Genomic DNA, 26,522 nt, shown 5'->3' on the forward strand with positions numbered 1-26,522 from the left:
TTTTTAAAATATAAAAATGCAGAAGGTTTTCTGTGAGGGGTAGGATTACTGTAAAGTGATCAAATCTACAGTTTGTACAGTATATAAATCATTATATATATATAGACAGTCCACATAAAACACAAGAGAGTGAGTGAGTGAGTGTGTGTGTGAGAGAGAGAGAGAGAGAGAGAGAGAGAGAGAGAGAGAGAGAGAGAGAGAGAGAGAGAGAGAGAGAGAGAGAGAGAGAGAGAGAGAGAGAGAGAGAGAGAGTATTTCTTGAGTGGATCAGAAAGATTTGCAATTTGTGAACATAGAGCAGGATAGAGTTCAAGGAAGAGGAAATAGTCTATGACTGTGTAACATCAGACTAATCAGAGATGCATCAGAAGAAGGGAGAAAGATGGCATCAAATACAGCATTTTACATTACAGTATGTACGCCATGTGATGCTTTAAACAGATTACCATGGTAGAGACTGCCACATTATTGTTACCCTTATTAAGGTCAACTATAGATTCAGTCATATGGTACAATAAAAACATTTACAGTATTGGCAGCAAACTTTGTTCTATACAGCACAAAACCTCATGGCTGTGTCATATCTTCATCACCCCTTTTGATAACTGAATAGATACTATTACAAACATTATGGATTTTATGTTACGTATAATGTAGCCTGTGGTACTGTAAGTATTTTAGCAACACGGGTGATTTAAAACTGTATTTTTTGGGATGTATTGATGTATCTCTTGCATTGTTTGCTATTAAATGAATTGATTGTTAAAAGTAACCTACTAAATTGAAAGAAGATCATACTGTTGTGTTTCAGTGATTAAACCAAATGTTTTCATTACATATTACAATAATCTTGAGTTTGAAACAACGATTATGTGGACTGAAAATGTGTATAACTGAATTAAATGATGGGATCAGGTTTTGAAGGAATGACTAGCTGTGTTATGTGTGATCAGTTTGGATTTTTGTAAGAGGTTTGAAAATGTACACCTTACTTTGGAAAATAGTACCAAAGCGAATAAAAAAAACTGTAATGCTCTATAATGTGAACAACAGTTTGTAATTCGTATTACAGTTGTTTTTATTTTTACCTGTGCCATGCTGAACGCCAACAGGATAAGCCACGGTTCAAACTCCTTCCTTCTCTTCACTCGTTGTGCTAAACCAATATCGCCATCTAGTGGCTGACTTCTGTTCCTGCTTCTCCAGTTGTGTTTGACACAGTTCTACACGGCTGTGCTTGAAACCGGGCAAATAACTACATAATTAAATGTGACGGTAATAATAACGAGGCTGTGAGGGATTTTTATCATGACGTCATTTTGAAACATAATTTTGCCATGGGTTCTAAGCAGTTTCGCAGTGAGGTCAAATAGCAAAAAGTAAACAAATGTAAAAAAATATATATACACTCACCGGCCACTTTATTAGGTACACCTGTCCAACTGCTCGTTTACACTTAATTTCTAAGCAGCCAATCACATGGCGGCAACTCAGTGCATTTAGGCATGTAGACATGGTCAAGACAATCTCCTGCAGTTCAAACCGAGCATCAGTATGGGGAAGAAAGGTGATTTGAGTGACTTTGAACGTGGCATGATTGTTGGTGCCAGAAGGGCTGGTCTGAGTATTTCAGAAACTGCTAATCTACTGGGATTTTCACGCACAACCATCTCTAGGGTTTACAGAGAATGGTCCGAAAAAGAAAAAACATCCAGTGAGCGGCAGTTCTGTGGGCGGAAATGCCTTGTTGATGCCAGAGGTCAGAGGAGAATGGCCAGACTGGTTCGAGCTGATGGAAGGGCAACAGTGACTGAAATAACCACTCGTTACAACCGAGGTATGCAGCAAAGCATTTGTGAAGCCACAACACGCACAACCTTGAGGCGGATGGGCTACAACAGCAGAAGACTCCACCGGGTACCACTCATCTCCACTACAAATAGGAAAAAGAGGCTACAATTTGCAAGAGCTCACCAAAATTGAACAGTTGAAGACTGGAAAAATGTTGCCTGGTCTGATGAGTCTCGATTTCTGTTGAGACATTCAGATGTTAGAGTCAGAATTTGGCGTAAACAGAATGAGAACATGGAACCATCATGCCTTGTTACCACTGTGCAGGCTGGTGGTGGTGGTGTAATGGTGTGGGGGATGTTTTCCTGGCACACTTTAGGCCCCTTAGTGCCAATTGGGCATCGTTTAAATGCCACGGCCTACCTGAGCATTGTTTCTGACCATGTCCATCCCTTTATGGCCACCATGTACCCATCCTCTGATGGCTAATTCCACCATGTCACAAAGCTCTAATCATTTCAAATTGGTTTCTTGAACATGACAATGAGTTCACTGTACTAAAATGGCCTCCACAGTCACCAGATCTCAACCCAATAGAGCATCTTTGGGATGTGGTGGAACGGGAGATTCGCATCATGGATGTGCAGCCGACAAATCTGCGGCAACTGTGTGATGCCATCATGTCAATATGGACCAAACTCCCTGAGGAATGCTTCCAGCACCTTGTTGAATCTATGCCACGAAGAATTGAGGCAGTTCTGAAGGCAAAAGGGGGTCCAACCCGTTACTAGCATGGGGTACCTAATAAAGTGGCCGGTGAGTGTATATAAAAGAAAAAGTATATCGTCAAATTTTTAGGCTAATGACATATTTTATATTTTTCATGTTTTTATAACAGGTTGCTATATAGATTACAATTGCTGACACAATTTCACATAATTTTCAATGTTGTGCTAAAACTGAATTAGGAAATCTTTTAGTTTGTGTCCCACTGTAACATACAGAGACATCAAGCGAGACCTCATCTACCTTCATATGCAACTATAATTTGTATCTTATATAGTGTTTATAATGGTAAAGGTAGGCAACAAAAAAGTTGAAAGTGCTTGAAACTCAAAAACAAACAAAAGCATAAGGTGCATCATGACATGGCAACATCATTTGCATTAGTTCACATTTATCATGCAATTGTTCAATTATTGACCAATCATTTGTTAAAAACTAACCTGGAAATGCAATTAAGTATGTAATAAAAATAACAAAGCTTGATGTGATGTTAAGTTGTTTCTCATTTGATGGTCATAAAAATACATTATATTTGATTTGATAATTATAATCTTTATTATAATCATAAGGTCAAGTAGAATGGAAAACATAAAAAATTACATTAAAATGTATTTAAAGATATCTAAGCTTAAAAACCTTAAGAAATACAAACTTTCCCCCTGTTTATTATGTGCAATATATCATTTATATGCCCAGTTTGGTTACATTTATTCTTACTTAAATAGTAAATACAAAAAAAATGTAAAACTCCATCACCAATCAATTATTAAAAACATTTTTAAAAAACTGTTTAAGTACATAATGCCAAACAATACAACTATTAATATTGCAGGGACTTCATGAGAGGTTCTTCATGCTTGAACAAAGCGTTGACCACATCCTTGGCAATGCTTTCACAATTCACACAGTCCAGCAGTTCCCTCATCTTCCTCTGGCCTGTTGCTTGCGCTCTCACATTTGCAACTGATTCATTGTGCAAGTTAAGATCATCAATGATTGCATCAATGTTCTTCACATTTTGAACCAACTGACTGGTGTTTGCTTTCAGAAACTTTTGATAATCTGTGAATATAAAAATAAGATAATTTAAATAATAACAGGAAAAGGAAAATGAAGGCAAAATGGGAAAGAATATAGATAGAATCTAACCTTGTATTGACCTGTTACCATTTTCTCTTCTTTCCCAGTCTCTATCAGGGTTCTGGACTGAAACATTAGAAAAAATAGGATTATAGTGATTAGTGAGATTATTATTATGTTTAAAAAAAAGTTGTATTATTGCTGCCATGAATTGATTTAAAAAAATGGGACAGTCATTTTGGGCAGTATTTAGCTTTGAGTCTGCTGTCAAACAAACGGCTGATATAGAAATAGTTACAATTCTGAGTCTGAATAATCCAGGAGCATGACACTAAATCAAATAAATTCCTCTTGGCACATTCAACAAAAATCAATCCAATAGTACCAAAAAACATAACATTTATCTGTATCCCAGATTTGCACATGACACTTTTAGACCAGAATGTAACCTTCCTTAAAATTGCTCCCAAATAGTTAACTACGAGTGCTTGATTAAGATTAATTTATATAGAGTCTTTTTATACATTACATAGGCCAAATCTGTTTTAATAGTTTCTCATTAAACTTACAATTTGCCGGCACATTTGATTTGGTAGAGGGTGCAAAAGTCATATTCATCTCACAGGAGCCTAGAGTTGAACCAGTTATCATAGGCGAAAACACATGGCCGCCATCAGATGCAGAGATTGTGCCTGTTTACATGAAATATCTGTCAGTTCATCTGTCAATTGTTCATTATACATCCAAATAGAGTGCAACAGCCAGTCCCCTTTTTCACCGTCGCTGGTTCCGGAAGTATTTTTTCATTCATATTTCCCATAGTGATTTTAAAATATATACAGTATGCAAAATATGCATATATAGCCTATACAAATATTTCAGTATTTTGAGAGGGTAGGGAGATTAGGTGTGTTCGACACCGGCTGCTGCTGGATGTAACCGATCGGCGAGAGTTGCCGCGTGCAGGCGGGGAGGAGAAACAGAGACGTGAAGTCGGACCATAGGAGTCGGACACTTTCTGGTTCCCGTAGTGACCGCACACATGGTGTTTGGATACTTTACCACAGCTGAAGTGAAATAAATGCAATATTTGCCAAATACACAGATGTTTCAGAGATACTTTTTGTAGCTACTGCTTCATACAGCGTCTTTTTGAACAAGAATAAAGTTCAACATAAGCCTATAGGTAGCCTAGCTACTATCAATGAAGTGGAGTCGACGTTTTTAAATCAGTTTTATTTTGACAAACATGAGACAATATACGGTAGGCATCGCGACTATGAAGAGTGTTTACTGTTTACTTTACAAAAAAACTGATTTGTGAGCTTTGTCGTTTGTCGTTGTCATGACAACACATTGTCGTTGTCATGCGGTGAATCCGGCCAATCGTGGAACAGCTGTGTCGTCATCAGAGCCCGTGCAGCCGCTCTTGAGAAGCTACGCTGGCTTAGTTCTCCGGCTACTCTCGAATCACTCTCGTGGTACTTTTTATGGCATACGTCACAGTCACGTGGCGTCGGCGATGTATCAAGTCAGACAAAATTTTCCATAGACAGTAAACTGACACAGTGACCCCATAGACTTCAACGGAGAAAAGTGAAGCCCATTAGAAGCACTCACTTCCTGATGGCTGAGCGTACTGCGCAGGCTCAAACTGAGCTTGACGACATAGATGTGACGTGAGCAACCTGTCTGACAGTTGTAAGTCTTCTAGTAGCTGTGCCAAGAGGAATCTGAATCATTCCCTTCCGAATCTTGCAGAGACGGAGAGCGTGAGTAGGAGCTGTCCATGAGCTAGCAGCAGGATCAACTTTATGACTCTCTATGGGCTTCTCCTCCTTGACTTTATCGGACGTTATGCCTCCACCATCCCCCCGATTGCTTGTGAGCGTCTCCTCCTGTCTATACGGTAATTTCTCTACTGTGCGACAAAGAGTCGTGTGTTATGACGCAATCGTTAGCCTATTTTTACAAAAACAGCTTCTACGGGGCCATAACGTAAGATACAAAGTAATGGAGCCTTTCATACATTGTGTTTCTTTAGAAATAAATAATGGACAAATGGAGTCTTTGGACGCTCCAGATGTAAAGTTATTTGCTGTCAAAGTGACGCCAAAATGAATGGGAGTCAATGGAATGCTAACAGCAGGTGATAGCCAGCTACAATGGCGGCCCCCAGAGGAAGCTTCAGTTTCCGGCTGATGGATTACCCCCTTGAAAATTTCGAACCGGCATGCACGCCGAATCTTGCCGATTCTAAGCCGCCAATCGGTCTGCGCAGAGCTGCATGAAGTCGAACAAGCCTCATGTCATTCGCAGAGTGGGCGGAGATATAGAGCTATTTTGTAGTGTGTTGCTTTTATTCACTCTCTGTTTGGCATAATTTTCACTACAGCATCATGGCTAATGTAGTTTTAACCAGGAGTTCCACTGTGAAACACCATTATTTAAAAAAATAAGCTGAAATAATGCGGGCTGGAGGCTTTATCAGAAGCAAATACCATGTATTAACAACCTCTTAACTCACAGTAGGTCTGTCTTTAAAGGGGTCATATAATGCCATTTTTGTACAAGCTAGTATGATTCTTTAGGGTCTAAATTAAAAGTTTGTAATATACTTTAATTAAAAATTGTCATTATTATTGTAAGAAAACACTTATTTTACTTGGTCAAAAACAGCTCTGTTTTCAGCACGCCGTTTCAGTGCATATGACTTTAAATGATAATGAGCTTTGCTCACCCCGAGGCGCCTCTCTGGTATGCGCCTCTCTGGTATGCGTACACCGTTTGTAACACAATAACACAATAACCATAACGCGTTGTTCAGTATAAACGTGGGATTATGAATTATATTGAGAACATCATACATAGAAAACATGCCGTAATGTAACGTTACCCTAAGAGTAAACCTTAGACGCATTCATTGTGAAGCGTGCAGCTAGCGATTTGCAAAGATTAATATAAATATTAATATAAAGTTTAATAAAACGTTACACTCACTTCAGTTGTTCTAGAGGTTCAGCAGGAACACGAATAGCTGGTACCGATCCTTTTTTCATGAGCAGCTTCTTAGCAAAACCAGCTTTATACTGACCCTCGTTTATAAAGCAGTCTGGTGAGAAATGATTCGCGCAAACATGAGAGCATTGACGTTGCTCGTGGGGAATATTCCCTTCGAAAACAAACTCAGCCACTGCGTCTTCAGCGGTTCGGATTCAGGAACATTAAAATGACTGCTGTGTTTGTTATTACACCCAAGAACAGAACACCACAATCGCTAAAGCCTAGTTCACACTACATGATTTTAAAACGTCGGGCTGAACTGTGCGGTTCACACTACATGACTTGCTCTCTGTGAGATCAGGAGTGTTCAAGTTGTTGAGCTGTTCACACCACACGACACAACGTGATTGATCCGCAACAGGAGGTAACGCACTACACGAGTTGACAACAACTCTGTCACCCTACGATTCTATCTTGTCTACAAACCACGTTTTGTCACAAAAAATCACGCGATAAAACGAACCGGAAATGACGCGAAACATCACGCGCGCTAATACCCAGCGAAGAAGACGAAGACCCATGCCTTGCTCTGATTGGAGCAACCCATGCCTTGCTCTGATTGGCTGTAGCTCATGACATCACTGAGGTTGAGTCGGGCGACAGCTCTGGATATCTAGCAGGCTAGATATTTTTCTGGGCTCGGCGACGCGTCTGCGAGGCGTCAGCGAGCGTCTTTGATGCGTTGTTGGCTCTTTCATACTAACAGATTGGTGAGCGTCCATTGTCCGCTAATCCCCCGCGATTTGCACGCGATAACACCCTGACCTGTCGGCGAGCTCAACGATTTGCAAATCGGGCTTAAATCGGGCTTATAATCCTGTAGTGTGAACTAGGCTTTAGACGCCATTCTGCTCATAGACAGTGCTCCAGCATATCAACAATGACCGCGCCGGTCCGCGCAGACTATGATTGACAGCTCCCTCACGACCGAGGGCGGGTCTGTGTTGAAACAATGCTGTCAATCAACAATCGTGGGAGGGGCTTCAGAGCGTGTGACGTCACAAAATCGAACGGCTCAATTTGAGGCAGGGGAAAACATATAAGGAGATTAAAACAAAAACACTGGATGGATTTTTATCATTTTATGATGGTTGTGTACAGGCACTGCCAACACACATTTCAGTACAATCAACTTGTAAAAGTGCATGTACCATTATATGACCCCTTTAAAATCAATTTCCGTATGGAGAAAATAAATGTTTTTACTTCCAGAACCAGGCTGTTGCACTCTATAATGTTTCTCATTACAAATAAATATAATACATATAATAAAACCACACTAACTTATTACTTGGGTGCCTGATTGTCCCGCAGTGTTTGCCATCTCTAGAGAGAGAAAGAAAAAAGGATACCATGTTATTTTAAATGGCAAAAATCATGCAAGAATCCTATAGGCAGTAATGCAGTGCATTACAGTACATTGATCTGCCCTGTTTAACACAACACATACGCTATTTAGGGTGAGACAAAAAAAGATGGAATCTAACCTTGTATTGACCTGTTAGCAGCTTCTCTTTTTTCCCAGTCTTTATCGGGTTTCTGGACTGAAACATTAGAAAAAAATATATAATTATTTTGAGATTAGTTATTTGTTTGTTTGTTTGTTCGCAAGAATTGAGTCCAATGTGTATATAACTTTGATGAAGTTTACAGTTATTTTCCATTCAGGGCAGAATAATAATATTGAACCATCTGAAAGAAGACACTTGAAGGCGCCCAGCAACGACTCTAAAGGCCTAACTGAATTCACCCTATGAAGCCAGTTTTCACTAGGCATAATAGGTTTGTCTTTTGTGGCTTGAATAAAGTAGCTATGGCCTGGTTTCACAAACTGGGCTTAGATTAAGGCAGGATTAGTCCTCAGTTCAATTAGGGCATTTAAGGAGCTTTTATAAACATAGTGTTGCCAGGGTCACGGTTTTCCCCACAATTGGGCTATTTTGAAAATGCATTTGCGGGAAAAATTACAGTGACAAAACAAGAGTGTAAAAGACTATAAAGGGTATTAATAATGGTCTTGACTGAGATCAGAAAATATAAGTTTTCTGTAAAGCTGCTTTGTATTGCGAAAAGCACTAGGCTATATAAATAGTTTTGACTTTACTTTTATGGATGGCATTATCTCCTTATCACATTCTGACAGCATTCAAATGTATAGCTTACATTTTAAACAATTGATTAGGCTATGCAATGTAATGAAAGTTAAAACCAAAGACAGAGAAAAAGAAGAATTTAAAAGTACCAAAATTTAAAAAAATAAGTAACTAAAGAGGAATAAAATACAGATTAAATAGTTAAATATGCACATATTGAGAGTGGACGTATGCTTTAGAAATTAGTATTTTATTTCATTTTATTTTTCAAAAACCAAAACTCATCGACGCCATTTTGTTCATTCTTAAAGGGGTCATATAATGGTACATGCACTTTTTCAAGTTGGTTGTACTGAAATGTGTGTTGGCAGTGCCTGTACACAACCATCATATAATGATAAAAATCCATCCAGTGTTTTTGTTTTAATCTCCTTATATGTTTTCCCCTGCCTCAAATCGAGCCGTTCGACCGTGTGACGTCACATGGTCGGACGCCCCTCCCGCGATTGTTGATTGACAGCCGGGTTTCAACACAGACCCGCCCTCGCTCGTGAGGGAGCTGTCAATCATAGTCTGCGCGGACCGGCGCGGTCATTGTTGATATGCTGGAGCACTGTCTATGAGCAGAATGGCGTCTAAGCGATTGTGGTGTTCTGTTCTTGTGTGCAATAACGAACACAGCAGTCATTTTAATGTTCCCAAATCCGAACCGCTGAAGACGCAGTGGCTGAGTTTTGTTTTCGAAGGGAATATTCCCCACGAGCAACGTCAATGCTCTCATGTTTTCGCGAATCATTTCTCAGCAGACTGCTTTATAAACGAGGATCAGTATAAAGCTGGTTTTGCTAATAAGCTTCCTGAATAAAGGATCGGTACCAGCTATTCGTGTTCCTGCTGAACCTCTAGAACAACTGAAGTGAGTGTAACATTTTATGAACCTTTATATTAATATTTATATCTTTGCAAATCGCTTGCACGCTTCACGATGAATGAGTCTAAGGTTTACACTCAGGGTACATTACGGCATGTTTTCTATGTACGACGTTCTCAATATAATTCATAATCCCACGTTTATAATGAACAACGCGTTATGGTTATTGTGTTACAAACGTGTACGCACAGAACAGAGGGGCGGAGTGAGCACAGCTCATGATCATTTAAAGGCATATGCACTGAAACGGCGTGCTGAAAACAGAGCTGTTTTTGACCAGGTAAAATAACTGTTTTCTTGCAATACTAATGAGAATTTTTAATTAAAGTATATTACAAACTTTTAATTTAGACCCTAAAGAATCATATTAGCTTGTACAAAAATGGCATTATATGACCCCTTTAAAGTAGGCTAAACTACTTTTTTAATTACATTTACTTTATTGTACTTGAAGTTGAGCACATGGGCTACCATACCGAATATTCTACCGAATGTTGGGCTGGCAAATCTTGAGGCTGGATGAGAACCCTATGAAAAATTGCACTTACACAGTGTTGATTAAAATACCAGGTAATTGTGAAATGTGGATAAATGTGAAAATACACTTTATGAAAACACAGGTTATTCCCAAACCCAATCTTATAAAAAAAAATACTTGCTGTCCAATTCCAGGCCTTTCAGCTAAAATAGGCCACTCACTTTATGCACTGGTTTTTAAGAGATATGCAAAGGATGTGCACAATGCGTTTTATTTTTTCAAAACATTCCTGAAGTGTTCACTGTTTTAATCCATTTTCTGAGTTCGGGAGAAAATTCATTCACATCATCCTTTTTCAGCAAATTCAGAAAATCCCGACACACATTTTCACCCTTTCCATGGATGATGTCCAGAAGTTTGATAACTACCTCCATGGGAACTGTCATATATTTAAGATTTTCGTACTATGTCGTTGTTATAAGTTCGTACTGTTGAACATGTTGCAAAATATGAAGCCAATCCAATTTAAGCCAACGGATGAGTTCAGTTTTGTTTTTCAAAAGTACATCCATTTTCGACAACAGTTCACGCAACAACCTTGTGACGATAGACAGTAAAAGAAATGGACACAGCGACCCCGTTGATTTCAACGGAGAGAGTTGAAGCCCAACATGGGCACTCACTTCCTGATAGCCAAGCGTTCTGCGCAGGCTCAAACTGAGCTTGACGACGTAGTTGTCACGTGAGCAACCGTTCTGACCTTCTAGTAGCTGTGCTGGGACAAATCTGAATTGAAATCTGAAACAAATCTGTTGTTGAAATATTTTGTCCCGTTGCTTTTATGAACTCTCTATCTATGGGCTTCTCCCTTGACTTTATGCCTCCATGTGTCACGTTCACACTTAGGAAAAGGAGAACTCAAGTGCAAAACAAGGAAGGTTTATTTACAAAACAGAACAAACACAAATCAAAAACCCACGAGGGGGAAAACATAATAAATGAACATAAAACAAACACTGGGTCAAGAATACAGGGAACACCAACCAGGAACAGAGAAACATCTGACAATGACAACGAACCGACCAAGACTGCAAACATGAGGAGACTTATAAAGGGAACAAATCAAGAGGGAACAGGTGGAGAAACTCAAACACTAATCAGGTAACGAGCGGGAGGGATCAAACAATGACAGAGGCACATGGCCCAACATAACAACCACCCATGTGCAACACAAGACAGGACAGACATGTGACATAACCCCCTCCCTACGGAGCGGCTACCAGACGCTCCATGAGGCTAGGGCGGGGCAGGAAGGAAACATCAGGCGGAACGGGAGGGACAGACCAGGGCGGGACAGGGGGGACAGACCAGGGCGGGACAGGGGGGACAGACCAGGGCGGAACGGGACATCGACCGGCCAGGGCGAGACAGAGTTCATCAGGCGGCCAGGGCGGCGAAGAACCCTCGAGTGGCCAGGGCGGCGAAGAACCCTCGGGCGGCCATGGCGGTGAAGAACCCTCGGGCGGCCTGGGCGGATCAGACCTTTCAGGTGGCCAGGGCGGTGAAGACCTTTCAGGTGGCCAGGGCGGATCAGACCTTTCAGGTGGCCAGGGCGGTGAAGACCTTTCAGGTGGCCAGGGCGGATCAGACCTTTCAGGTGGCCAGGGCGGTGAAGACCCTTCGGGTGGCCAGGGCGGTGAAGACCCTTCGGGTGGCCAGGGCGGAGCAGACCCCTCGGGCGGCCAGGGCAGATCAGGCCTTTCAGGTGGCCAGGGCGGTGAAGACCCTTCGGGTGGCCAGGGCGGAGCAGACCCCTCGGGCGGCCAGGGCAGATCAGGCCTTTCAGGTGGCCAGGGCGGTGAAGACCCTTCGGGTGGCCAGGGCGGAGCAGACCCCTCGGGCGGCCAGGGCGGATCAGGCCTTTCAGGTGGCCAGGGCGGTGAAGACCTCGGTTCAGGCTCTGGGACAGGCACAGGCTCAGACTCTGGGATAGACACAGGCTCAGGCTCTGGGACCGACACCGGCTCCGGGTCAAGGACAGGCTCCGGGACAGGGACAGGGACAGACACTGGCTCAGGGACAGACACTGGCTCAGGGACAGACATTAACACAGACACAGTCATAAGAACATAAACAAATACAGAAACAAACATAGATTCCGGCTCAGGGACAGACTCCGGCTCAGGGGCAAACACAATCTCCGGGATCGACACAGGCTCAGGGACAGGGACAGACACTGGCTCAGGGACAGATACTAAAACAGAAACAGTCAACATAACAGAAACAAATACAGACACAAACATATCTTCCAGCTCAGGGCCGGACACAGGCTCTGAGACAGGCACCGGCTCAGGGACAGATACCGGTTCAGGGACAGGCACCGGTTCAGGGAAAACCACCGGTTCAGGGACAGGTACCGGCTCAGGGACAGGTACCGGCTCAGGGACAGGCACCGGCTCAGGGACAGGCACCGGCTCAGGGACAGGCACCGGCTCAGGGACAGGTACCGGCTCAGGGACAGGTACCGGCTCAGGGACAGGCACCGGCTCAGGGACAGGCACCGGCTCAGGGACAACCACCGGTTCAGGGACAGGTACCGGCTCAGGGACAGGTACCGGCTCAGGGACAGGCACCGGCTCAGGGACAGGCACCGGCACCGGCTCAGGGACATGAGCGGTCTCTCGCTGGGCAGAGGGGACGTGAGCAGTCCTTCGCTGGGCAGACGGGACGTGAGCAGTCTCTCGCTGGGCGGACGGGACGTGAGCAGTCTCTCGCCGGGCAGACGGGACGTGAGCAGTCTCTCGCTGGGCAGACGGGACGTGAGCAGTCTCTCGCTGGGCAGACGGGACGTGAGCAGTCTCTCGCTGGGCAGACGGGTTTCCTCTCCTCCGTCCATGACGGTGAGAAGCCGGCTCTGAACTGCCCTCCACTGGTACAGGATCGTAAGGAGGCCAGGATGGAGAGTGATGTTGACCCTCCTCTCGACCACCTCCTCCTCCTTTACAACCTCCCCGGGTCCCACGAAAAATTACCTGGCAGGTCCCCCGAAAATCTCTCCTGTGACCTCCACGGGTCTCAAAAACCCTGGCCAAGCGCTCCGACTCCTCCCTTTGATGAGCCATCAAAGCGAACGCTTGGAAGATGTTCATTCCTCCGGATTCCTTACCGGGCCGAGTCCTTCGGTCCCCGCCGATAGGACGGAACTGGGTTGCTCCAAATGTGGAGATGACGTAGTCCGGGCAATCCAGATCATCGTCGTCCATATACATGTCATTCATGCTTCTTCAGAGAAAAAATAAATAAATAACTAAATAAAATCCTCCTTGCTGCTGAGTTCAAAAATGGTCGGTTCGTTCTGTCACGTTCACACTTAGGAAAAGGAGAACTCAAGTGCAAAACAAGGAAGGTTTATTTACAAAACAGAACAAACACAAATCAAAAACCCACGAGGGGGAAAACATAATAAATGAACATAAAACAAACACTGGGTCAAGAATACAGGGAACACCAACCAGGAACAGAGAAACATCTGACAATGACAACGAACCGACCAAGACTGCAAACATGAGGAGACTTATAAAGGGAACAAATCAAGAGGGAACAGGTGGAGAAACTCAAACACTAATCAGGTAACGAGCGGGAGGGATCAAACCACGACAGAGGCACATGGCCCAACATAACAACCACCCATGTGCAACACAAGACAGGACAGACATGTGACACCATGTCCACCCGATTGCCTCATAGACAGTAAACGATTGCCTACGAGCTTCTACTTCTGTCTATACGGTAATTTCTCTACTGTGCGACAGAGCGTCCCGTGGTTATGACGCAATCGTTAGCCTATTTTTACAAGAATGGCTTCTACGGGGCCATAACGTAAGATACAAAGTAATGGAGCCTTTTATACATTGTCGTGTTTCTTTAGAAATAAATAATGGACAAATGGAGTCTTTGGACGCCTCAGATGTAAAGTTATTCGCTGTCAAAGTGACGCCAAAATGAATGGGAGTCAATGGGATGCTAACAGCAGGTGATAGCCAGCTACAATGGCGGCCCCCGGAGGCAGCTTCAACTTCCGGCTGATGGATTACCCCCTTGCTTGTGACGTGTGTAGCCAAGAAATAGGAGTAAGGGGAGGCTGCAGACCTGGAGCCGGTGTTCTGACGATTTGTGCTGCCTTGTCGAAAAATGCTACCGTAGCGCGAATCGATCACAGAATGTCGATTAATATTAAATGAAATACAATTATAACACAATTCTAAGTTATGAGTAGCTACTGTATACTGTAAACTACTGTTTTTATTTTTAAAACGGTGTGAAAAGTAAAAATTATCATCAAATATTCATCTTTGACTTGTTAAAGCACACCTTTCCTTAGTAACTGAAACTTTCAGTTATTCTTGTTCAGCTGACTGACCGTACAAATATTCATATGGTAGTTGGCATTTTTAAAAGGGAAATTACTTTATAACACATGAAAATTTACCTGATATACGCCCCAGACAGTTCCCCTTCAGGGACTACCGCTGCGTGTTATCGCAGTGGGAACGCCCCCAGCGTGACGCGTCTGAAGCATGAATGAAATCAGTCAATGGAGAGAATGAGTGTACGGCGAGTGACGTCATAGACCAGGAAGCTATAAATATCCCCTGAGCACACAACACGCCAGCTTTTGTCACTTCAGCAGCTCTGTGCGTGTGTCTGAATCTGTCGATTGTGTTTGTCTGTTCTGTCAGGAGTTTATCACTATATATATATATATATATAAAAAAACCAATATGAGCGAGCAGTATAGGAAGTGTGTTCCCCCCTGTACTCGATACATCACGGGTGGGGATTCACACGAGTTATGTGTGGCTTGTTTGGGTGTTCAGCATGCCCAGTCGGCTCTTGAGGGAGTCGACTGTCAGCATTGCGAACGCTTTCCTCTTAGAACTCTGCGCTCGCGGCGATCGCTCTTTGAGGAGAGTGGTTTGCTGCGAGCTCCCCAAGGCTCGGGTCCCGCTTCTGTTGAGGCAGAGCGGCGGCGCTTGACTTGGGGTTCGCAGATGGATCTCACCGGCGATGTTGAGACGGGCCCCGCCCTATCTCAGCTTTCTCCGGCGGGATCCGGTGCCTCTCACCCGGCTTCGGAAGCACGCGCTGCGGCGGTTACTTCTGCCCAGGTGGAGGCATATGATGATGTGGAATTAAGATTATCCAGTTCTGAGGATCTGGATGTCGAAAGTTTTGCATCAGAGGGAACTAGTGTGACACATTATACTGCAAATGAAGAAGGTTTGATGGATGTGTTAATTTGGGGCTGTTGAAAGGCTCAGTATCGAGTGGCCAGCTGATAGACAGGATTCTAAAATTAAAAGCAAACTAGATGATAGATTTCTGTCTGCACGACCTCAACCTTCTCGCCGGTGCTTACCGTTCTTCCCAGACCTTCATGCTGAGGTTTCAAAGACCTGGGTTAGACCGGTTTCTAGCAGAATTTACACGAATCAGTCAAATGCTTATGGTAACATTTTTGGTGCTAAATCTGCTGGTTATGTGACGATGCCGAAGGCGGAGGAGACGCTCGCGAGCTATCTCTCTCCTGCTTCTTCGGTTTCACTTAAAGCGCCGGCTCTTCCATCTAGACCACTAAAGAATACCTCTGTGCTGGTGGGGAAGGCTTACTCGGCGGCTGGGCAGGCGGCTGCGTGTTTGCATACGATGGCTATTATGCAGGCTTATCAGGCCGACCTGCTCAAAGATGTTTCTGAGGGGGGTGAAATTTCGGCTGATATGATTAGCGAACTTAGGCAGACTGCGGATCTCACTCTGCGTGCCACCAGAGAGTCCGCTAAATCTATTGGTCGATCTATGGCAGCCATGGTGGCCACAGAAAGGCACTTATGGTTGAGTCAGACATCGATGAAGGAAAAAGATAAGTCTCTCCTTTTAAATGCTCCTGTTTCGCCTGCGGGCCTCTTCGGTGACGCTCTTCACTCGGTCACGGAGAGGTTCCAGGAAGAGAAAAAACAGGCGGCTGCTTTTTCTAAATTTATCCCTCTTAAAATACGTGTCACTGGGGCTGCTGAGCGAAAAGGGCAGTCCCAGCCGTTGAGTTCTTCCTCTTCAAGAAGAGCACAGCAGAAGCGGAGTGTCGCGTCTCGTGCCCCCCCGCAGGGAAACTGGAGGGACGAGGCGGGGCGCTCTCCGGCGCGGCCGTCTCGGGCAGGACTGATCTGAGGACAGTCATTGTCGCCAGGAAGGCCGCGTCGAAAAAGTCCTGACGGGCTGAACGTCAGGACTCTGAGGGTGGTCCCCATCGGGAGAGACTTGAGTTCACCGCACAAGAACACGGTGCCCTGTCTTTCCCGATGCCCTCAGGGGTCTGTTCTACTAACCCTGCCTACACAGGGCGTAGAGAGACTCGGCGAGCAATTTCCCGAGGGACGCTCGCCCCCTCCGAGGAGGGTTGTGGAGTGTTCAGACCAGCTGTTTCCTGCCAGTATGTTACAGGGCGCTGTGTCTGTCACTCGGGATGTTCATCCAGAGGCCAGCCTCGAGAGGCTGGTTCCCTTAGTAGAGTTCCTGGCGGAATGGGAAATGCTTCCCAATGTTTCTCAGTGGGTCCTGAATATTATAAAGAACGGGTACGCTATTCAGTTCAGAACGCGTCCACCTCGGTTCAGAGGGGTTCTGCCCACTGTGGTAGGCCCCGAGCAGGCTCTGGTATTAGAACAGGAGGTAAAAACTCTGCTGCAAAAAGGGGCTATAGAACGGGTTCCTCCACCCAGCAGGGAGTAAGGATACTACAGCCGGTACTTCATCGTTCCGAAAAAAGATGGAGGGCTGCGTCCCATTCTAGATCTGCGTGTCTTAAATCACACTGTAGGGAAGCTCAAGTTCAAGATGCTCACTCTCAAGCAGATCGTGTCACAAATCAGATCCGAGGACTGGTTTGTCACGATAGATCTAAAGGACGCTTACTTTCATGTATCTATCCTCCCTCAACACAGGAAGTTCCTGAGGTTCGCTTTCGGGGGTGTCATCGCGCCCTGGTTATGTGGAAAGATCCTTGGTTTCTGTCCCAAGGCCCTGTGTTGGGAGCTCCTTGTCGTCGCGTGATGCTAACGACAGATGCCTCTCTCACGGGTTGGGGGGCGATCATGAGTGGTCACCCGGCTCAGGGTCTGTGGGAGGACCATCACCGTCTATGGCACATAAATTGTCTAGAGATGTTGGCAGTGTTTCAGGCCCTGAAACATTTCCTCCCGGACCTAAGAGGCCACCATGTTCTTGTCCGGACAGACAACACATCGGTGGTTTCCTATATCAACCACCAGGGGGGTCTGCGTTCTCGCCCGCTTTACAAGCTGGCACGTCAGATCCTTCTGTGGTCCCAGGGGAAAATTCTCTCTCTCAGAGCTATTTATCTCCCGGGGTATTTGAATCAGGGGGCAGACATCATGTCGAGGCAGGGGCCGAGGCCCGGGGAGTGGAGTCTTCACCCCGAGGTGGTGGAGCTCGTATGGGGACATTTCGGTCGTGCCGAGGTAGACCTATTTGCATCCCGAGAGACATCACACTGTCCACTGTGGTTCTCTCTCAGCCAGCCAGCCCCACTGGGGTTGGATGCTATGGTACATCCGTGGCCGAGGTCACGCCTGTACGCTTTTCCCCCGATCGCTCTGCTCCCAGGAGTTCTGGAGAGGGTTCGCCAGGACGGGCTCAGTCTCCTGCTTATAGCCCCGTTCTGGCCGGCCCGAGTATGGTTTTCGGACCTAGTGTCTCTCCTCGACGGCTCTCCCCTAGAGATACCGATCAGGAGAGATCTGCTCTCTCAGGCGAGTGGGTCGATCCTTCACCCCCGTCCAGAGCTATGGAGGCTGTGGGCTTGGCCTCTGAGGGGGCCCAGCTCATAGATTCTGGTCTCTCGGCTGAGGTCGTTGAGACCATCCTCCAATCCAGAGCTCCCTCCACGAGGAAGTTATATGCCGCGAGGTGGAAACTTTTCACCTCTTGGTGTGGAGACCGCCAGCAGGACCCAGTTAACTGCCCGGTTGGTACAGTGCTGGATTTCCTGCAGGACCGTCTCTCCACAGGGTTATCCCACTCCACACTGAAGGTGTATGTGGCGGCCTTAGCTGCTTACCACACCCCTTCAAGTGGAGGTTCCCTCGGGAAACACCCACTTATATCTCGCTTCCTTCGTGGCACCCTGAGGCTGAGGCCTGCAGTTCGCACAAGGGTACCAGCTTGGGATCTGGCCATCGTCTTAGAAGGTCTCTCCCTTGCTCCTTTCGAGCCCATCGAGGAAGTTTCGGAAAAGTTTCTTACTCTTAAGACTATCCTTCTTCTTGCTATCTCATCTCTAAAAAGGATTGGTGATATTCAAGCACTTTCGGTGGCTCCCTCGTGCCTGGAATTTGCTCCTGGTATGGTTAAGGCCTTTCTCTGTCCGAGACCAGGTTATGTTCCTAAGGTGCCAACCACTTTGGTTAGACCTATAGTTCTGCAGGCTTTCTGTCCTCCGCCTTTTCTGACGTCAGACCAGAGGAAACTTAATTTGCTGTGCCCTGTTAGGGCTTTAGATGCGTATGTCCACAGAGCTGCTCTGTGGAGGAGATCGGAACAACTGTTTGTCTGTTTTGGGTCACCTAAGAGAGGGTGTCCTGCATCTAAGCAAAGGATGAGCAAGTGGGTGGTCGAGGCCATCTCGCTTGCTTACGGTTCGGCCCATCAGCCTTCACCTTTGGCTGTAAGGGCTCATTCCACCAGGAGTATGGCTGCCTCTACAGCTCTTCTTTCAGGAGCTTCTCTTCAGGACGTTTGTGATGCGGCAGGCTGGTCCTCACCGCACACTTTCGTCAGATTTTATTCCCCTTGACCTTAGCTCCACTCCCGGGGCTCAGGTTCTCTCGTCGGCTTGTGTCTCCTAATGACACACGACGGGGATTTGGTCGTATGGGGATGTGGGTATTGCGTTCCCACTGCGATTACACGCAGCGGTAGTCCCTGAAGGGGAACGTCCCGGGTTACGTATGTAACCCTAGTTCCCCGAAGGGACGGACGCTGCGTGTCCTGCCATACTCTCGGCATCCCCTGGGGTCGCTGCTTCAGTAACTTTTAAGCTGGCGTGTTGTGTGCTCAGGGGATATTTATAGCTTCCTGGTCTATGACGTCACTCGCCGTACGCTCATTCTCTCCATTGACTGATTTCATTCATGCTTCAGACGCGTCACGCTGGGGGCGTTCCCACTGCGATTACACGCAGCGTCCGTCCCTTCGGGGAACTAGGGTTACATACGTAACCCGGGACGTTTTGCGTCCAATAGGGGGAGGCTGTACAGCGACACGAATTGAGTTATGTTAGTAAATAATCTTCTTTCTTTTTTTTTTATTAAGAAATTTATTTATTTCGTGTTGCAAATGAAAGGATACAAGACATTAACAGTGAGAAAGAGAAAAAAATAACAAAGGGGTGCCCTTTGCCCTTTGCCATCGCGGCTATAGGCTATAACTGCTGCAAACGGGCAAATACCGGTCTATCTGGGGTTCCCGAAACCATTCAGGCACGGAGTCAGTATGGTAATAGCCTACCACTGTATGTACACGGAGATATATCATAAATTATAGGACAGTTTCTGCAGATAGACGGCATGTTGCAATTCGGTCCAAATGGCGGCCGCACCACTGTGTGATGTGTTTCACTTTGTGAAGACTCAGCCTTGTAGGTTATTCCCAAACCCAATCTTATAAAAAGACTGCATTAGGCTATAAGATGTTGCAACTGTAATTCCTCACCATCAGCATTAACAGTGCATGTCCATCAACAAACCGATTGTAAAGCTAAAATAAGCCACTTTATAACTGTTTTTTAGGATAGCCTATTATGCAAATAATGTGCAAGTGTCATTTAGCAAAACAACATAGCCTACCTGAAGTGTCCACTGCTTTGATCCATTCTCTGAGTTCAGGAGAAAATTCATTCACATCATCGATTTTCAGCATATTAAGAAAATTTCGACACACATTTTCACCCTTTCCATGGATGATGTCCAGAAGTTTGATAACTACTTCCTCCCTGGGAACTGTCATAAGATTAACGTAGCCTACTCTGTCTGTGTAATAAGTTCGTGCTGTTGAACATGTTGCAAAATAAGAATCCGATTCAATTCAAGCCAGCGGATGAGTTTAGTTTTGTTTTTCAAAAGGACTTTATCCATTTTTGACAACAGGTTTACGCTACAACCTTGTACTGACGTGTACGAAATACCATAGACAGAGTTTTATTTTCGTTTTCGATATGTGCGTTGCATTGTATTTATTCTAACGCTGGGTGAAGATTGTGTCAAAACTAGTAGGCCTACAGCTGCCTCGACGACCTGTTATGTAGTTTATTTGTTTGTTTGTGTATTTATTTATATGCTTGTTGTTTGCATATTACAGCACATTATAGGCTATCTAATCTCATCCACTGTTATGTTACTTAATTAATTTTCAAATTTTGTCAAATGAGGCAATTTTCTAGCATGAGCTCAAACTGAATTTGTAAAACTATTATTCTACTAACCATTCATTAAAAGCATTATTGTGTATGATGCCTCCAGCAAATACAACATTTCAGTTTTGTTTTTCAACTTTTTTTTATAAGATATACGACATTCAACTAATTTTTAAAGTCAGTTTAATGTAATTTAAGTTGAAATGGCTTAAACATCCATTTTGATTGTAGCCTACTTAAAATTTTAAAGCAGCAACTTTTTACAGTGAGATAGATAGATAGATAGATAGATAGATAGATAGATAGATAGATAGATAGATAGATAGATAGATAGATAGATAGATAGATAGATAGATAGATAGATAGATACGTAAGGTAATGTAGCCTGTGTAGTATTTTAGCAACACGGGTGATTTAAAACTTGTATCTCTTGCATTGTTTGCTATTAAATGAATTGATTGTTAAAAGTACTAAATTGAAAGAAGATCATACTGTTGTGTTTCAGTGATTAAACCAAATGTTTTCATTACATATTACAATAATCTTGTGTTTGAAACAATGATTATGTAGACTGAAAATTTGTATAACTGAATGAAAGGAAGGAATGACTGTGTTATCTATAATCTAGCTGTGCTCTATAATGTGAACAACAGTTTGTAATTCATATTACAGTTGTTTTTATTTTTACCTGTGCCATGCTGAACGCCAACAGGATAAGCCACGGTTCAAACTCCTTCCTTCTCTTCACTCGTTGTGCTAAACCAATTTCGCCATCTAGTGGCTGACTTCTGTTCCTGCTGCTCCAGTTGTTGTTTGACATAATTTACATATTAAATTTGACGGTAATAATAACTTCTTTTTTAAAAAATTGAATGCCAGTCACATACAAATAATAAACATAACTTGACGGTAATAATAACGAGGCTGTGAGGGGTTTTGTCATGACGTCATTTTGAAAGATCATTTCGCCATGGGTTTTAAGCAGTTTCGATGTGACGTAAAATAGTAAAAAGTAAACAAATATAGTGAAAAGGTATTTTAAAAAAGTAGGCCTATATAGTGTAATTTTTAGGCTAATAACATATTTTTTATATGCTATATAGATTACAATTGTTGACACAATTTCACATCATTTTCAATGTTGTGCTAACAACTAAATAAGCAAATCTAAATATAATTTATTACTAATTGTACACTAGTCCTAAGAGAGACCTCATCTTCCTTTAAATGCAACTTATGTGTCTTATATTGTGAAGTTTAAAGTGCTTAAATCTCAAAAAACAAACAATAGCATAAGGTTCTGTTAAGACAACATCATTTGCATAGTTCACAGAGGATGGTAGTATTTATCATGCAAGTGTTTAATTATTGACCAATTATTTTTTAAAAACTAATCTGGGAATGCAACTACGTGTCTTCTTTAGTAAGCAGTAAAAATACCGTCAACAAAACTTGATGTTATGTTAAGTTATTTCTCATTTGATGGTCATAAAAAATACATTATTTTTGATTTATTATAATCTTTATTATAAGATCAAGTGGAATGAAAAACATAAAAAAAATTACATTAAAATGTATTTAAAGATATCTAAGCTTAAAAATGTACAAAGTTACGAACAAAAGAAATACAAACTATGCCACTGTTTATTATGTGAAATATCATTAATGTGACCAGTTTGGTTAGGCTATACTTACTTGTAAAATATATTTGGTTCTCAAAGCAAAAAAATTAAAACTTCCATCACCAACCAACTATTATAAAAAAAAAATTGTAAGTACATAATGCCAAACAATACACCCGTTATTATTGCAGTTCCTTCATGAGAGATGTCACATTTGCAACTGATTCATTGTGCAAGTCAAGATCATCAATGATTGGATCAATGTTCTTCACTTTTTGAACCGACTGGTGTTTGCTTTCAGAAATTTTCGATAATCTGTGAATATAAAGATAAACAATAAAAAAAAATAACAGGAAAGGAAAATTAAGGCAGAATGGTATAAAGAATATAAAGATAGAATCTAACCTTGTATTGACCTGTTACCATTTTCTCTTCTTTCCCAGTCTCTATCAGGGTTCTGGACTGAAACATTAGAAAAAATAGGATTATTGTGAGATTATTTTATTTTTATTTTATTATTATTATTTATTATTGCATTGATTGAATAAAAAAAAAATGGGACAGTCCTTTTGGGCAGTATTCGAGTCTGCAGTAAAACAAACGGCTGATATAGCCTAGTTTAATTCTGAGTCTGAATCATCCAGGAGCATGACACTAAATCAAATAAATTCCTCTTGGCACATTCAACAAAAATCAATCCAGTAGTACCAAACAACATAACATTTATCTGTATCCCAGATTTGCACATGACACTTTTAGACCAGAATGTAACCTTCCTTAAAATTGGTCCCAAATAGTTAACTACGAGTGCTTGATTAAGATTAATTTATACTCTGTTACAGAGTCTAATTTTATACATTATAGGCCAAATCTGTTTTAATAGTTAGGCTATTACACTTACAATTTGCCGGCACATTTGATTTGGTAGAGGGTGCAAAAGTCATATTCATCTCAAAGGAGCCTAGAGATGAACCAGTTATCATAGGCGAAAACACATGGCCGCCATCAGATGCAGAGATTGTGCCTGTTTACATGAAATATCTGTCAGTTCATCTGTCAATTGTTCATTATACATCCAAATAGAGTGCAACAGCCAGTCCCCTTTTCCGGAAGTATTTTTTCATTCATATTTCCCATAGTGATTTTAAAATATATACAGTATATATGCAAAATATGCATAATAGCCTATACAAATATTTCAGTATTTTGAGAGGGTAGGGAGATTAGGTGTGTTCGACACCGGCTGCTGCTGGATGTAACCGATCGGCGAGAGTTGCCGCGTGCAGGCGGGGAGGAGAAACAGAGACGTGAAGTCGGACCATAGGAGTCGGACACTTTCTGGTTCCCGTAGTGACCGCTCACATGGTGTTTGCATACTTTACCACAGCTGAAGTGAAACAAATGCAATATTTGCCAAATACACAGATGTTTCAGAGATACTTTTTGTAGCTACTGCTTCATACAGCGTCTTTTTGAACAAGAATAAAGTTCAACATAAGCCTATAGGTAGCCTAGCTACTATCAATGAAGTGGAGTCGACGTTTTTAAATCAGTTTTATTTTGATAAACATGAGACAATATAGGCATCGCGACTATGAAGTGTGTTTACTGTTTACTTTACAAAAAAACTGATTTGTGAGCTTTAGAGCTGGACCAGAGCCATAGAGAGAAAGAGTTGCGACACTCCCATAGACCGCCATAGGAACTTTGGAATGCGGAAGTAACGCGTGTCGTGGAGCAGCCAATAGTTCCAAACACTGATAGTTTCTCCATTGAACCCCATTCATTTTCAGTGCTTCAGAAGTACGTTCGCTGGTAAATTAATAAAATTACTGTATTTTTTTACTTTTACACACATTAGCCGACCTCTCGTGAATCTAGTCTGTAGTTATATTTTATGTAGCCAGTTTTAGTAAATGTTTATTGGAAGATAATAGGTTATTGCAGCGATAGCTTACGTGACCAACACTTCACTAACGTTAGCTAACTGGTAACCTGATGTATATAATATATAATATTTTTAATAATATTTTATATGTATATATATATATATACACTCACCGGCCACTTTATTAGGTACACCTGTCCAACTGCTCGTTAACACTTAATTTCTAAGCAGCCAATCACATGGCGGCAACTCAGTGCATTCAGGCATGTAGACATGGTCAAGACAATCTCCTGCAGTTCAAACCGAGCATCAGTATGGGGAAGAAAGGTGATTTGAGTGACTTTGAACGTGGCATGATTGTTGGTGCCAGAAGGGCTGGTCTGAGTATTTCAGAAACTGCTAATCTACTGGGATTTTCACGCACAACCATCTCTAGGGTTTACAGAGAATGGTCCGAAAAAGAAAAAACATCCAGTGAGCGGCAGTTCTGTGGGCGGAAATGCCTTGTTGATGCCAGAGGTCAGAGGAGAATGGCCAGACTGGTTCGAGCTGATAGAAGGGCAACAGTGACTGAAATAACCACTCGTTACAACCGAGGTATGCAGCAAAGCATTTGTGAAGCCACAACACGCACAACCTTGAGGCGGATGGGCTACAACAGCAGAAGACTCCACCGGGTACCACTCATCTCCACTACAAATAGGAAAAAGAGGCTACAATTTGCAAGAGCTCACCAAAATTGAACAGTTGAAGACTGGAAAAATGTTGCCTGGTCTGATGAGTCTCGATTTCTGTTGAGACATTCAGATGTTAGAGTCAGAATTTGGCGTAAACAGAATGAGAACATGGAACCATCATGCCTTGTTACCACTGTGCAGGCTGGTGGTGGTGGTGTAATGGTGTGGGGGATGTTTTCCTGGCACACTTTAGGCCCCTTAGTGCCAATTGGGCATCGTTTAAATGCCACGGCCTACCTGAGCATTGTTTCTGACCATGTCCATCCCTTTATGGCCACCATGTACCCATCCTCTGATGGCTACTTCCACCATGTCACAAAGCTCTAATCATTTCAAATTGGTTTCTTGAACATGACAATGAGTTCACTGTACTAAAATGGCCTCCACAGTCACCAGATCTCAACCCAATAGAGCATCTTTGGGATGTGGTGGAACGGGAGATTCGCATCATGGATGTGCAGCCGACAAATCTGCGGCAACTGTGTGATGCCATCATGTCAATATGGACCAAACTCCCTGAGGAATGCTTCCAGCACCTTGTTGAATCTATGCCACGAAGAATTGAGGCAGTTCTGAAGGCAAAAGGGGGTCCAACCCGTTACTAGCATGGGGTACCTAATAAAGTGGCCGGTGAGTGTATATAGCCTATATATAATATTATATACATACAAACACACACACAATTCATTTATTTAAATGGGTTAGGGCTATGCATGTGCTTATATGTATTTAGAAACATAGTTAATTCACTCATTAACTATCTCTCCGGTTTAATTTTATGAAGAATATTTTTCGGTTGAATATTTACCGAACATTGCTGTATATAGTCGTTGCTTTCTACATTATGGGAGCAGTCTATTCCCTCCTAAATCATTCATTTGTACATGCACAGCGTAATTATTTATATTTTATGTTGGTTGGAGTTCTGAACGGACCGCAGACCTCTTTGCGTGATCACGAAGGTAGGCTAATGGCTGAATCGGAATTTATAAGCAAGATCACGGGAATCAATAGCCTAATACAGCCCAGTTGTGCTAAAATAAATATCATGAGACGTCCATCATCAGATGAATAACATGGAAAAGTTAAGTTAGAGCTGCTAAAGCCAGTGCTATTACTACCCATGCGAACATGAACACTAAGCTTTTCCCTCCAAAAATATAGCCTAAAACTTATCTAAGTTGTCACCCTGCCTCTCCAAATGCAAAACTGACATTAACAAAACGCAATAACAGCTTAAAAAGTACTTGGGTGTGTGTTTTATTTTATATTTACCGTTTAATAATGCAATCGCTGCTGTCTGTCCATAGAAGAACATGACAGCCCGCGTATGTTTTGGAACTATTGGGGCTTACATGAACCACGTGACAGCCGTCGCGGCGACATCAAAGCGTGTCGCAACTCTTTCTCTCTATGGCTCTGGAGTGGACCTAAAGGTGTGAGAATAAACACGAAACACACATTGTCGTTGTCATGCGGTGAATCCGGCCAATCGTGGAACAGCTGTGTCGTCATCAGAGCTCGTGCAGCCACTCTTGAGAAGCTATGCTGGCTTAGTTCTCCGGCT

The 26,522-nt window shown here is 43.1% G+C and overlaps 1 protein-coding gene across 1 annotated transcript; it reads right to left on the minus strand.

Annotated features, from left to right (window-relative positions):
• Positions 1 to 3,397: 3,397 nt before the first annotated feature.
• Positions 3,398 to 20,270, minus strand: si:dkey-10c21.1 (uncharacterized). The gene is made up of 3 exons (XM_056265638.1): positions 20,143 to 20,270; positions 8,005 to 8,046; positions 3,398 to 3,639 (listed from the first exon to the last, which is right to left on the minus strand). Exons 1-3 carry the CDS (start codon positions 20,213 to 20,215, stop codon positions 3,398 to 3,400), a joined length of 357 nt encoding a protein of 118 aa, XP_056121613.1. The 5' UTR covers positions 20,216 to 20,270.
• Positions 20,271 to 26,522: the final 6,252 nt, after the last annotated feature.

Source organism: Rhinichthys klamathensis, unplaced genomic scaffold (assembly GCF_029890125.1).
Source record: "Rhinichthys klamathensis goyatoka isolate OS25496 unplaced genomic scaffold, OSU_Roscu_1.1 h1tg000237l_1, whole genome shotgun sequence".
NCBI lineage: Eukaryota > Metazoa > Chordata > Actinopteri > Cypriniformes > Leuciscidae > Rhinichthys > Rhinichthys klamathensis.